The sequence below is a fragment of the Mus pahari genome, chromosome 17 (genome assembly GCF_900095145.1).
Source record: "Mus pahari chromosome 17, PAHARI_EIJ_v1.1, whole genome shotgun sequence".
Lineage (NCBI taxonomy): Eukaryota > Metazoa > Chordata > Mammalia > Rodentia > Muridae > Mus > Mus pahari.
Genome location: NC_034606.1, coordinates 46,978,833 through 46,993,446, shown reverse-complemented (window position 1 = coordinate 46,993,446; position 14,614 = coordinate 46,978,833). Strand labels below are relative to the sequence as shown.

The 14,614-nt window shown below is 48.5% G+C and overlaps 2 protein-coding genes across 2 annotated transcripts in view; one reads left to right on the top strand and one right to left on the bottom strand.

Annotated features, from left to right (window-relative positions):
* The window catches only part of Zc3h7b (zinc finger CCCH-type containing 7B), a 49,530-nt gene extending 35,088 nt beyond the window's left edge, over window positions 1-14,442 (bottom strand). Inside the window, exon 1 of the mRNA XM_021216405.1 lies at window positions 13,940-14,442. The gene's annotated coding sequence lies outside the window, so the exon portion shown is untranslated. The remainder of the gene's footprint in view (window positions 1-13,939) is intronic.
* The window catches only part of Rangap1 (Ran GTPase activating protein 1), a 38,268-nt gene continuing 36,726 nt past the window's right edge, over window positions 13,073-14,614 (top strand). The window contains exons 1-2 of the mRNA XM_021216266.2: window positions 13,073-13,642; window positions 13,785-13,987. Of these exons, the coding sequence (XP_021071925.1) occupies window positions 13,073-13,642; window positions 13,785-13,987 (773 nt within the window). The remainder of the gene's footprint in view (window positions 13,643-13,784; window positions 13,988-14,614) is intronic.

Genomic DNA, 14,614 nt, shown 5'->3' with positions numbered 1-14,614 from the left:
AGGCAGGTGGATTTCTGAGTTCGAGGCCAGCCTGGTCTACAAAGTGAGTTCTAGGACAGCCAGGGCTACACAGAGAAACCCTGTCTTGAAAAACCATAAAAAAAAAAAAAAAAAAAAAAAAAAAAAAAAAAGAAAAGAAAAAAGAAAAAGAAAGAAAGAAAGAAAGAAAGAAAGAAAGAAAGAAAGAAAGAAAGAAAGAAAGAAAGAAAGAAAGAAAGAAAAGCACAGAGGGGTAAAACAGCCTCCCAGGTCCCCATATAAGAAATGACAGAGCTGGGACTCGAACCCTGGAAGTTGACCCTGGGGCCCGTTTTATCACAGGTCTCCCACAGCCTGCCTGTCTTTACCATGCCCTCACATATACATGACCTCAGGTTTAGCTAAAGAGCAGCAGTCCCTCCAGAATGCAGGCTGGCCACATACCACGCCCTTGCCATCCGAGCTCCCTTCATCCCCGAGGACTCTTGGCAACAGTGGTCCTCGATGGCTTGCCCAGTCAGGGCAGGAAAAGTTTCACTGCACCATCCTCAACCCTACCAGCCAGCAACCGGGGCCCGCCCAGATCTCTTGATAAATGCTCACAGGCCTTGAAGTATGTGTGCCTGCACTGGCCTCCCTGTCCCATGGACGACAGGGAGGGGCATGCTTTATTTCCACAGATGAACATGTTAAATAAGAGCTACAGCACAGATTATGAATGGAGATGAGAAAACCCCTCCTGAGAGCTAGGATTCCCCCCAACTATGAACACAGGCAATACAGTGTGGTCATGCTCTTGAGTTACACGTGGCCAGCAACATTGTATTCTTGGGGCTGGAGAGATGGCTCAGCCATTAAGAGCACTGACTACTCTTCCAAAGGTCCTGAGTTCAAATCCCAGCAACCACATGGTGGCTCACAACCATCCATAATGAGATCTGACGCCCTCTTCTGGTGTGTCTGAAGACAACTACAGTGTACTTACATATAATAAATAAATAAATCTTTTTTTAAAAAAAACAAAAAAAAAACATTGTATTCTTTTATGACCCCATCTCAGTTACTGCAGATAAAAAAAAAGAGAGAGTTCCTGCTTATCACTTCAAACTTAACAGTAGCTACACTAGACACAGTGGTAAATGAACACACCTTGTCCAATGAACTGATAAGGAAGTCTAGGGCTGGGGAGATAACTGCTCAGTAAAGGGCTTGCCTTATAAGCACAAGGACCCAGAACCACAGGGGTGGGGGGAAAAGGCTGGGCATACTGGCACAGGCTTGTAATCCCAGTAATGGGGAAGTGGGACAGGCAGATTCTCAATGAGCTCCAAACCAATGAGACCCTATCTCAAAAAGCACGTTTAAGCTAGAGAAATGGCTTAGCAGGTAAGAGTGCTTGCCACTCTAGCAGACGATCCTGATCCAGGTTCGGTTCCCGGCACCCATATGGGATGGGGGCACCCATGAGCAATGACCTGTAACTCCATTTCTGGGGACCTGGCACCTCTTTTCTGGAGCAGTCACCAGGCACATATGTGGTTCAAACATATACATACATGCAGGCGAGCACTCATACACATAAAAAAAAAAAAAAAAAAAAAGCAGAGGACTCCTAAGGAATGTCACCCAAGATTGTCACCTGCCCTCCACATGTACACAGGAAGACTATGCATGTACATCAATACATATAGGCAAACGTGTGTACACACACTACATATGTGCAGGCACATAGACAAATGTGCGTGCGCACAAAGTCCATCAGGAGAACAGAACTGTTTTTCCTTGCACTCCCATATATTTTACTTGTGATCTAGAAGGCTCTGAAACAAAAGGCTCTGTCCAAAAGAATCATTTGTGCCCACAATCACCTCAAAAGTTAGGATTTATCATCCCATTGTTCACAGTACAATAAGGCTTAGAGTGGATGGGGGCTGGCCCAAGGCCACACTTGCTGAGGAAGGCCAAGCTGCTGGCACCACCCCAGGCCCCACCAAGAAACTAGGTTAAGAAGCGAATGTGAAATAGTGTTCACAGGCCTCGGCAGACTGCAGTTTGCTTTCTTTGAAACTGGCCATTTTTTATTATTATTATTTGAGACAGGATTTCTCTATGTATTCCTAGATGGCCTGGCGCTCACTATGTGAGACCAGGCTGTCCTCGAACTCACAGAGACCCACCTCTCAAATGCTGGGTTTAAAGGGGTGTGCCACCATGCATGACAACTTGTTATGTTTTTACTACTCATTTTTTTTATGACTTTTAGGAATCTGTGTCAGTGTATAGGCATGTGAGTGAGTGGCGCTGCCTGAGACGGTCGGAGGCAGCAGGATCTCCCGGTGCTGGAGTCACAGACAGTTTCATCCCGTGTACTACAAACCAAACTTGGGTCCTCTGGAGAACCAGTGGTGCTCTTGACCACTGAATCGTCTCTCCAGCACCTGACAACTTCTTAATAAAGCTGTCACTTAAGCTTAAAGAGGAAATAAAGTACGAGTAGCGGAAGGTCACCCTTGGAAAGGTCACCCTTGGAAATTGTAAGGAAGCATAAGGCGACCACTTGTGGTAGTGCCCGCCTTTAATCCCAGCACTCAGGAGGCAGAGGCAGGAGGAGCTCTGTCTACCAGGTCTACAGAGCGAATTCCAGGACAGCCAGGGCTACACAGAGAAACCCTGTCTCGAAAAAGCAAAGTAATTATATAAATAAAATAATAATAATAATAATAATAATAATAATAAATAAACCTAAACTGCCCAGAATTCACCACTCAGAATGACCCCAATGCCAAACAGTGTCTCCTCGTGCCCTGAGCAGTTGGCCAGTTAGCCCCAGCTAGGGGAGGGATTTCTGACCCACTGTGGCGCACTGCCTACTCTGGTGCCCAGGAAGGCAGGCTATGACAGTGGCCATCGGCCTTGGGATTAAACCCCATCACTGCCTCATGATGCTCTGAGGTCATGTCTCTGAGTTTCGCTGTCTGTAAGATGGAGCTGGCCACACCCACCCCACAGGACGCCATGTCCCTCCCGGAACAGATCAGAAGGTCTGCTGCACTGAGTGCTTCAGACAACACTGACTTAGCAGTTTTTGACGAGGCCGTCTTTTGGAAAAGGCCATGGCCAACTTGCTATTTTTATTCGACACATAAACAGTGCTCATCTGAAAGGGACAGTCCTGTCACCAGTACTGGGACACCGTTAATAGCCCCCTGCCCTCATAGAGAGGCTTGCTACTTTTGTAGAGAACCAGGCTCAACACCAGCACCATACGGTGGCTCCCAACAGTCTGTAAGTACAGACTGGGGATCTGATGCATGCATGGGATATACTTATATGCATGCAAGTGAAATATTATCACAGGTAAAATAAATGAATTAAGAATGTAAAAAGGCTGGGCACCGTGATGCGTGTTTATAATCCCAGAGCTGGGGAGGCAGACGCATTTGGGTTCCTGGGGCTCCCTGGTCACCCACTCCAGCTTCCTAGGTGAGCTCCAGGACAATGAGATCCTGCCTCAGTAGATGGATGGTTCCTGACGACTAACATATGAGCATGCTCACATATGTACACACGCTTGCACACGTATGTACATCTGCAAACACGTGAACACACATACTCACACAATGGGTTGGTGTTCAATGCACACGACAAGGCAGGCAGAGGCAAGAGCGAGGGACAAATAGGAAATGTGGGAAGCGGGGGAGTGAAGACCATTCAAGGGGACATCGCATTTGAGACACGGAAGGACAGAGGACTAGTGTGCACCCAGCTGAAGGCAGAGACCAGCAATGGACGTGAAGTAGGAACAAGCTATGCAGGATCAAGGAAAACAAGAGGCAAATAGGAGGTGGGGGAAGCGGGGGGGGGGGGCATGCAGGCTGCAGCTTGACCAGAGAGCTACTAGGAAAATTCTAGAAGGTTTCCAGCAGGACTGACAGGGCCTCACTTATAGACGCTCCCTTTGGCTGCTGCATGAAAGACGGATCACAAGAAGAATTTGAGAACCCAAGGGGCGCTCAATACAGACTGGACTGAGGCAGAGACTGGAGAAGAAGCAGGGACATTCTGGAGGTCACTAAGCACTCTTGACATTACCTCACACGGGGTGATCGGCACAGCTTTTAACATCCACCTCTGCACCCTCACACCAAACAGGGGGCAAATGTTACAGGAGCACAGAAAGAGAGAGAGAGGCCGAGAACGGTGACAAGATTCTTGTGTGTGCACTGCCAGGGTGCCTGCCGCTGGAGTTGGGAATGAAAGGACGGCAGGACTCACTGCACCATCCTGCTCTGTGTCCCTCCGCCTGTGGGGGCCAGCACATCATGGGATGCAACAGGAGAACAGCTGCTCCAGGGTGGACCGTCACCGTGGGGCTCACAGGCAGGGACTGCCTCCAGCCTGACACTGGTACTTCAGGACCTCAAGCTGGCCGGAGGATACAGCTGCTGACCTCAGAGAACCAGAGACGCTGCTGATCGATCCCTTTCAGAGTCACATTTTAGGCCCAGGAGCCTCTGGGGGTAGAGGAAAACCCAACAGCATCCATTTTCTTCTGAAAGTCAGGGACACATCTTTTGAAGGATTGCCGAGATACTGTTAGTGACAGGAAACCAGCCCCTGATGGGAATAACTTAATAAACGACTAAAGAAATGTTGGTGATAGGAGATACTACCAGTCCAGACAGATAAGAAATGAACTGATGGGCTGGAGAGATGGCTCAGTGGTTAAGAGCACTGACTGCTCTTCCAAAGATCCTGAGTTCAAATCCCAGCAACCACATGGTGGCTCACAACCACCCGTAATGAAATCTGATGCCCTCTTCTGGTGTGTCTGAAGACAGCTGCAGTGTACTTAAGGTATAATAAATAAATCTTTAAAAAAAAAAAAAAGAAAAGAAATGAAATGAAATGAACTGGGCAGTGGGGGAGGCTGAAGCAGGAGGAATACCAAGAATTTGAGGTCAACCTGGGCTACATTGTAAGTCCAGGCCAGCCTGGGCTATATAGTATATGACCCTGCCTTACAAAAAAAAAAAAAAAAAAAAAGATTTGGACTGGGGACTGGGGACTGCTCAGTGGCAGTCAGAGCTTCCAGGGTCCATTCTTAGACACCTCCCCAAATAAAAGAAAGAGACTGGGCTGGTGAGATGGCTCAGCGGGTAAGAGCACTTGACTGCTCTTCCGAAGGTCCTGAGTTCAAATCCCAGCAACCACAGAGTGGCTCACAACCACCCATACAGAGATCTGACACCCTCTTCTGGTGCCTCAGCAGTCAGCTACAGTGTACTTATGTATAATAATAAAAAGTGAATCTTAAAAAAGAAAAAGAAAGAGACTAAGCAATCCAATGACATCTTGTAGTATGTGGCAGTTACAGACTTCAGGTTCTCCAAGGGTGCATACACACACCTGTCTTGTGTGTATCCTAAGGATCTCAGGATCCTTCTGTCTCCTGCTCTCCAAGGCTAAGATTACAGGGATGCATCCCTGCCCCAACCTTTTAGATGTGTGTGCATGAATTTAGTTCTCTCTACAGTGGACGTGGAGTGGCTTTACTAATAGGACACTGCTCTTTGTTACTTATCGGAGGCTGTCTGCATCCAGCTGTTTTACTATGGTGCCCGAGATCAAGCTCAGATCCTCCTGCTTGTGTGGTGAGCACACACCTTTACTGAGTCATCTCCCAGCACCTGGAACGGAGGCAGGAGAGTTAGGAATTCAGGTCTGACCTCAGCTACACAGTAAGTCTGAGACCAGCCAGATTTACATAAGACCTTACAAGGCCAGGCACACCTTTAGTTCTAGCACTCAAGAGGCAGAGAGGCAGGCAAAACTGAGTTTATGGCCAGCCTGATCTACAGGGTGCATTCCAGGACACCAAAGGCTATACAGAGAACCCTGTCTTGAAAAGCCTACAACAACAAACAAAACAAAACAAAACACAACAAAAACAACAAAACAAACAAACAAACCCTACCAAAAAACTTTGGGTCCTAGAGTCCTATTGGCTTGCCTGTGACTCCTGCTCTATTGACATCTATATGATTATGGAAGTGTTCCTTGTCTCTCTGAGCCTCAGGCTCCTCATCTGCAAAATGGGGCCAGCAATGATAACTGTCTTCCCTTGGGGAGTAGTTAAGTGCATATGATACTAGAGAGCACAGAAAGCCAAGTGCTGTGTAAGTATGTGGCAGCTGCTGTCCTTGTTCCCATCCCAACCGCTGACACAAGTCTCAGGAACTGTCCCTGAAGAAGTCACCTGGATGGTGCCAGTAGAGAAGATGGATTCTGGATACATAAACGCTGTATTCCGTCCACAGCGGGCTCTCAGCGGTGCAAACAGACTCCCAAAGAAGCCATCCCCCTGCCTGCACAGAAGCAGACTCCTGGGGAAATACAGAGGGTGAGAAGGAGTTCTGTGGCTGCTGCTGTCACAGGAAGGAAAAGGAGCCTGTTTGCTGTGCACCATTAAACATGCTTAAAGGAGCCGGCCTCTGTGCTGGCTCTGTAGCTGACAGGAGTCTCTTCAGCCCACAGAGTCTCCAGCTGCAGGGTGCAGCCATCCCTCCCCAGTGGACACCCCACCTTCCGTGTCTCAGGTCTATGCTGCAGATCCCACCAGCTTCTGAACCACTCACCCTTTATGGTCCCTACTGGAGACAGACTCAGTGTGCTTTGCAGACTTTGTGTGTGTGTGTGTGTGTGTGTGTGTGTGTGTGTGTGTGTGTGGTGTGTTTTTAAACAGAGCCATCTAAACTCTGTGCCTGAGCGCTCTTCTATTATCAATAAAATGGGGATAATCAAGGCACATACCCATAGGATATCATAGGATGATTTTGGGGGATTAAATAAACTCATAAGCTGGGTTTGGTCACAGGGACATTATTGGGTGGCATTGCTAAATTAGTAAAAGTTTTTAAAGTCCCTCTAGCTTCTTTTTTTTTTTTCTTTTTGTAAGATTTGTTTTATTTGGGGTTAGAGAATAGCTAAGTGGTGAAGACACGCTAGCTACTCTTCCAGAGGACCCAAGTTTGATTCCCAGAACCATATGGCAGCTTACAACCTTCTGCCATTCCAGCTCCTAGGGATTCAATGCCCCCACACCGACAGGCATGCAGGTAAAACACCTTGTCTCACCCTTCTCTCCCAAGGTTCTTTCAAACAGAACCCCAAGCCTGGCCTGCAGAGAGGGAGGAAGCACTGTGTGTCTTAGAGAAGACAGATGTGAGGACTGATGGTTCAGCCCTGACTGACACAGGGCTACATTAAAAATAAGTAAATACATCTTTAAAAATTAATTTTATTCTTAATTATGTGCACGTCTGTGGGAAGATTGTACAAGCACAGGTTTCTATAGAGGCCAGAAGAGCGCTGAATCTCGGAGCTGGAGTTGCAGGGAGTTACAAGCAATAGATGTCAGTGCTGGGTTTTTGAACCCAGGTCCTTTAGAAGGGCAACCATGTGCCGGGCGTGGTGGCGCATGCCTTTAATCCCAGCACTTGGGAGGCAGAGGCAGGTGGATTTCTGAGCTCCAGGCCAGCCTGGTCTGCAGAGTGAGTTCCAGGACAGTCAGGGCTACACAGAGAAACCCTGTCTTGAAAAAACAAACAAAAAAAAGAAGAAGAAGAAGAAGAAGAAGAAGAAGAAGAAGAAGAAGAAGAAGAAGAAGAAGAAGAAGAAGAAGAAGAAGAAGAAGGGCAACCATATGCTCTTGACCACTTAGCCATCTTTCTCTGACCCATTTATTTATTTATTTATTTATTTATTTTATGTAAGTACACTGTAGCTGTCTTCAGACATCACAGAAGAGGGCATCAGATCTCATTATGGATAGTTGTGAGCCAGCATGTGGTTGCTGGGATTTGAACTCAGGACCTTCAGAAGTGTAGTCAGTGCTGTTAACCACTGAGCCATCTTTCCAGCCCTCTCTGACCTGTTTTGTTTTGTTTTTTTTTTTTGAGACAGCATTTCTCTGTATAGTCCTGGCTGTCCTGGAACTCACTTTGTAGACCAGGCTGTCCTCGAACTCAGAAATCTGCCTGCCTCTGCTTCCCGAGTGCTGGGATTAAAGGTGTGCGCCACCACGCCCGGCTTCTCTGACCCATTTTTAAAACACAAAACAAAACACAGAGTCTCCCTCTATAGACCAGGATGAAATTTGCCTGCTTCTGACTCCAAATACTGGGATTAAATGAGGAATTCCATCATAGCTAGTTCTCTCTCTCTCTCTCTCTCTCTCTCTCTCTCTCTCTCTCTCTCTCTCTCTTTCTCTCTTTCCCTCTTTAAGACAATGTCTCTGTATATCTCTGGCTGTCCTGGAACTTCCTCTATAGACCAGGCTGGCCTCGAACTCATGAGATCTGCCTGCCTCTGCCTCCCAAGTGCTGGGACTAAAGGCGTTCGCCACCACTGCTCGGCTCCTTTTCTCTATTTTTTAAAGTTTTATTTTAAATTACGTGTATAAGTGTCTATATGTGGGTATGTGTTCCTGCCTGCTGGTGCCCATGGCGATCAGAAGAGGACATTGAGTGGCTCACAACCATCCAAAATGAGATCTGACGCCCTCTTCTGGTGTGTCTGAAGACAGCTATAGTGTACTTAGATATAATAATAAATCTTTAAAAAAAAAAAAAAAAAAAAAGAAGAGGACATTGATCCCCTAGAACTGGAGTCACATGTAGTTGTGAACCTCCCACATGGGTGTGGGATCCAAGCTTGGGTCCTCTAAAAGGGCAGCAGGTGCTCTAACAAGCAAGCCACCTCCCAAGCCCTGGCCTTCTAGCTCTCGCATTTAGCTCCCCGGGATTACTATCAAACACCAGCAAACCTCAGGACTCATCGGAACAAGCTGGCACATGCCTGAGACCCCAGCGCTTGAGAGCCATTGTCGGAGGGTCACTGGGAAACTGACGCCAACTTGGTCTGTACAGCCAGATCCAGGACTACTTAGTGAGACCCCCCCCCGTCTCAAAATTCACAAAATAGAAATAGTAATCATAATAAAAAATAAATTTTAAATTCAAAAGAAAAGAGAAAAAAAAAAAAAAACAAATGCTCTCAGAGTTCATTTCCAGAAATGGAAACTCAAGAGCAGATCATCAAAGGGCCGGCGGCGACAGAGCCAGACTTCAACTGGACCTCACAGCCGTCCCTGCATTGTGGCTGTACCAGGTGACACATTCCTCAGGCTTTACCTGTCCCTGCTTCTGTCCATCTGTCTCTGCTTGGAACGGCCTCTCTCTGGCCTTTCTTATGCTATCTTTCAAGCATTCACATAGAAATTCTTCTAGGAAGACCTACCCCGGGCGAAATAAGCCTGCCTCCTCCACACCGGGCGATAATTCAATTTGACAACATAATGGCTGAAATGTGTCCTCCTGGCACGTCCACTGCGGCTGGAGGCAGAGGCGGGATCAGAGCCAGTTCCTGTCCATGGGAAGCTCAGGTTAATGGTTCCTATCTGTCTCATGCCCAAGCTCCAGGCTCTTCCGGAGTGACAATGGAGGCCCCTAAAAGATCCTAAGGACTGGAATTACTCGGATTTCCACACTCAGGACCATGGTGCCTTGTCTGTGGGATGCGGGAACTCGGTCACCTCAGGAGAACTCTGGCCTTGAGGCACCTGCTAACATAACCCTCCCCATGTGAATCTTTATGGCTGTGATACTTGCCAATTCCTACTTTCCTGGCCCTCGTTTTTGTTTCCATGATTGTGGAGACGAATCCAGGAGCACATTCGGTAGAACAGTCAGAAAGGCCTGGGTTCAAATTCAGTAAGGTGACCTTGGGGTGGCTGCAAAAATCTGGAGTCCCCTAGTTATCTTCTTCAGAAAAATGCAGCCACAGGTTGTCACCCTTCACAAACTAAAATCAGATAAAATATAAGTCAAAAAATAATTTTTAGAGCTGGGTGGTGGTTGGCACACGCCTTTAATCCTGTCACTCAGGAGGCAGAGGCAGGCGGATCTCTGTGAGTTCGAGGCCAGCCTGGTCTACAGAGGGAGTTTCAGGACAGCCAAGGCTGCACAGAGAAACCTGGCCTTGAAAGAAACAAAACAATAAATAAATTTTTTAAAATATTAAAGAAAAAAATTAAAGATAGACGATAGAAATGCCCTGCACAGAAATAAGAGAAGTCAACCCAAGCCTTCCTTCCATGTCCTCTAGCCTGGCTGAGTGCCCCATTCTTTCATCCCAAGCTCTACCTCCTTCGGAAAACTTTCCTCAACATTTCCAGGCGCTCTCTTGCCTCCTCTTAGTGCACTAACTGTAGAGCTCTTTTTTTCCTTCCTAAGTTCTTGATTTCAGATTTAAAAGACTAATTGTGTGTGTGCATATATGTACATGTGTGTGGATGGCCACACCTGTGTGCAAGCACAGGTCCCCAGAAGAGAGTAGTACCACATGTCTGTCCCTATCATTGTCAAAATGCTCATTTTTCGAGACAGGGTTTCTCTGTGTACCCCTGGCTGTCCTGGAACTCACTCTGTAAACCAGGCTGGCCTTGAACTCAGAAATCTGCCTGTTTCTGCCTTCCAAGTGCTGGGATTAAAGGCGTGCACCACCACTGCCTGGCCAGCCTGTTTCCTTACTGAATTTCCCTTTCTATTTCCAGCCAGACTACAAGGAGCTCAGACAAGGAGCTGCCTCACCAGAGGGGCTTTGGACTTGCTAGGTTGCACAGGACTCTGGGAAAGGATGAATATTCAGAGACGGGAAACTGCTCAGGAGTCCTGTGGACATTTCCAATTCTCTAAGCCTTACATTCTTCATCTGTAAAAGAAAGATTAGAAAACGCCTACCGCACAACGGATGGTTCCGTGGGTAAGAGTGCTTGCCACCAACCCTGACAACCTGCGTTTGACCCCTCGGACTCCCTCAGTAGGAGAGAATGAACTATTGCTGTACACACTAAGTACACAGGTATAAAATTTTTATTTGTTTAAATTTTATGGGTGTGTGGTTGTTTTGCTTGCATATGCATTTGTGTACCATGTTGTGTGCCTGGTGCCTTCAGAGGCCAGAAGAGGTTTTAGAAACCCTGAAAGGGGAGCTAAGTAAGGACTGCTGTGAGGCAAACCTCCACTCTGGAAGAGCAGCAATGTTCTTAACCTCCAAGCCATCTTTCCAGCCCAGTACATTTAAAATAATAATAATAATAATGAAGAAAAAGTCTACTTGACGTAATTGCTAGGATGAACAGATGAGCTCACATATGTGAAAGGCATTTTGTTATAAAGGAACTTAAAAAAGCGCTAAGCACCATACACACACACACATACTTTCTTCTTTCCTTTATTGTTTTTTGGAGGGGGGGGGTGGAGGTTTGGTTGTTTTGTGTGTTTTGTTTTGAGACAGTTTCTCTGTGTAGCCCTGGATGTTCTGGAACTTACTCTGTAGACCAGGCTGGCCTCAAACTCAGAGATCTGCCTGCCTCTGTGTCTGCCTCTTAAGTGCTAGGATGAAAGGTGTGGACCATGCCTAGTTTATTTTTCAATTATGTCTATGTGGTTATGTGCACAGGAGAGCAAGTGCAGGTAGTGGGGGGGGGGCATAGGATCCTCTGGAGCTGACATTACAGGCAGCTGAGAGCTGCATGGCAAGGGCTCTGGGAATGAACCCTGTGCAAACTTACTTAACCACTGAGCCACACCCCCTTTTTTTTTTTTTCTTTAAGACAGGGTTTCAAGCCAGCTATAGCAGGTAGACCTCTGAGTTCGAGGTCAGCCTGGTCTACAAATGGAGTTCCAGGACAGCCAGGGCTACCCAGGAAAACCCTATCGTGAAAAAACTAAAAAATGAAACAAAACAAAAAAACAAAAAAACAACAACAAAAAAAACCCCACAAGGTCTCGCTATGTAAACCAACTTGGCCTGGAAGTCACAACTCTCTTGCCTCTAACTCCTGAGTGCTGGAGGTGTGTATCAGACCTACCACGAGGACACATGCACATGGACACACACATATTATGCATACATATACACATATCATTTTAAAGGTCTCAAACCCACTGGTGATTGTACTGTCCTATACATAAGACCCAAGAGACAAGCTCATCCCATTGAACTCAACAGCCAAAAATAAATAAATAAATAAGTAAGTAAATTTTTAAAAATTAAAAAAAAAAAATTCAACAAGCCACATTCTGAACTGTTCTACCTAAATTGGTTATAGCTCACACCAACCATTAAGCAGACATTATGGCAACCTCAGAACCATAAAGTCACTCTCTCATCCTGAGCTCTCCCTCCTGCAAATGCAGCTTTGGAATCAGATAACTAGTTAGGAATCCTAGCTCTCTTGTGTAAATTTCCAGCAAGATACCCAATTCTCTAGTCTGGAAAACAAGGATGTTGCTAAATGTCTACCTCGTTTAACTGCCATGACCAGCAGAAAATCCCACATATGTCCAGCTCAGGATACACGGATACACACACACACACACACACACACACACACACCACACACCCCTTCTAGAACCTGCTTCACTCAGATTTGGGTCTAGCTTCGAGTCTAGCTTGCAGCAGACTTCGATGGGTAAAAGAAGTATGAAGACATCAGGGAGAGGGTATGGTTGTATCTGCGGTGGGGGAAGGCTTGGTAGTAGAAGGAAAGATTCTGCTGGAATTTCATGTCCAACATAGTTGCTAAATGTACTATAATTATCGCATTTGTGTAAAAATTCAGGGATCTGCATTCTGCTATTTCCATCAAACTGGATGAACTGCAGGCACTCTGGAAAATGGAAAGAAGTTGGGGGTTCTGATTCTTGTGTCCGAGCACCTAAGTCCTGGCTAACAACTGGGGGAGGGGGAGGGAGGGAAAGACAAAAAACCGCAATCCCCCATCACTTTGCAGCAGTCCCCCAGCTCCCCGACCTGAAGCCCCAACCCCTTCAGCCCTTCCAGCCCCCAGTCTTCTCCATCAAGGCACTGTTGGCACGCTGGCCACCCTATTCTGTCAAGAATGAACTCTTTCCCACTCCTGCGGTTTGGGGGAGGGGGGGGGCTTTGTCTCTGCGAAGGACCCTCAACCCAGGAACTTTACAAACACCTGAACCTGAGGGTTTCTAAGATAGAAAGAAAAAGAGTTATGGATCGCAGAGGGGACCTTCTGTCCGCTGAGGGCAGTGGTGGCGGGGTCGACTCTGCTTCCCCAGGGCCCCCAGCCCTGCCAGGGCGCCCCTCAGTCGCCACAATCCCAGTCCCCAGCAGTCCCCGTGAATCCCCTGCCTGGCTACTGCCCACCCGGGAGGCCTCTGAGCCCAGTGACGGATGCCACGACCGGAAATGCCCTCCTGCTCAGCCGACCCAGACCGCGCCCCCCTTTCCTGCCGCCCCCTCCCCCAGGGCTGGGCCCGCAGGCCCCGGATCCCCGGACTCGCGTGGCCGCCGTAACCGACTGGGGCGACCCATCAGCCGGCCATTGTCCCCGGCCCTCGCCGCGGCCCCTCCACCTCTAGGCACTGCGGATTCAAAGCGAATACAAAAGGGGGACCCTAACTGCCAGCCTCGGACCACCCCCTTGCAGTGGGATCCGCAAAACATCCGCGCGCACCCCCAAAGCTCCAGACCCAAGGGAGATTGCCCCACACCATGGAGGAAAAAAATCCCAAGGCATCCCCTGGGGGCTGCAGTGCAGCCCCGGTTTCCCAGGCGGCAGGTGCCCGGCCACACAATAACTTTGAAACTTTGGGGCAGGGGTACGGGAATCTGCAGACAGATTCCCCCCCCCAAAAAAAAAAAAACCCAGGTCGTGGTAATGGAGGTGCTATTGCTTTATTCTTGCAAAGCCGCCTCTCCAGGTGGCCTGGCCCGGGCTTCCCGCGCCTCCTCCGCGCGCGGCCCTGCCCGGCCCTGTCCGGGCGCCCCAGCCTCGCGCGCCCCAACCTTGCGCGCCGCCGGGGACGCGGTGGCCCGGCCTCTGCCCCGCGGGGCTCCGCCGCGCCAAAGCACTCACCTCGGCCGGGCTGCGCTCCCCGCGGGCCTGCGCCGAGCCCGATAAATGGTATGCTATGACTAGAGGTATGATTACGTTATTATTATTAGTAATAATAAGAGTAAATGCTATTTAATTACGGGCGGCCGCATCCTGCTCCCGGCGCCGCCGCCCGGGCAGCTCGGTCCATGTGGCTCCGGAGCGCTTTACTTTCATTTCCAGCCCCCTCGGCCGGCCGCTCGCGGCAGCACCCGCTGGAGGCTCCGTCTCCCTGCAGCTCTCCCTCCTCGGGTCCTAGAGAGCGCAGCTCCTCCTCGCCTTAGTCGCGCCCGGGGTGGGCGGCGCGGGCTGCGCACCTGGGGGGGGGGGAGGGGGGAGTCGGCAAGCCCCCCTTCCCAGTGGAGGGATGTCTGGAATTCACCTTGATTTTCTTTTAAAACTGCTCTTCCTTTTCTGGGATTTCCTTCTAGCAGTTCTGCATTTCTGGGCGGATGCTGAACCGACCTCTGTTTTGTTTTTCCACCCCTCAAACCGAGCGTAAAGCTACACTTGGCTTTCCAGGTGTTTTGATGAAGGAAGGCATCTCCAAGCATGAGATCGTGTTGTGCCCTTTCTTTGATAAGAACCTCAGTCAGGGTCTCCTTTGGCTAGGATTTCATGTATAGAAAGTTAAAAGCGCGTCGGGGGGGGGGCGGG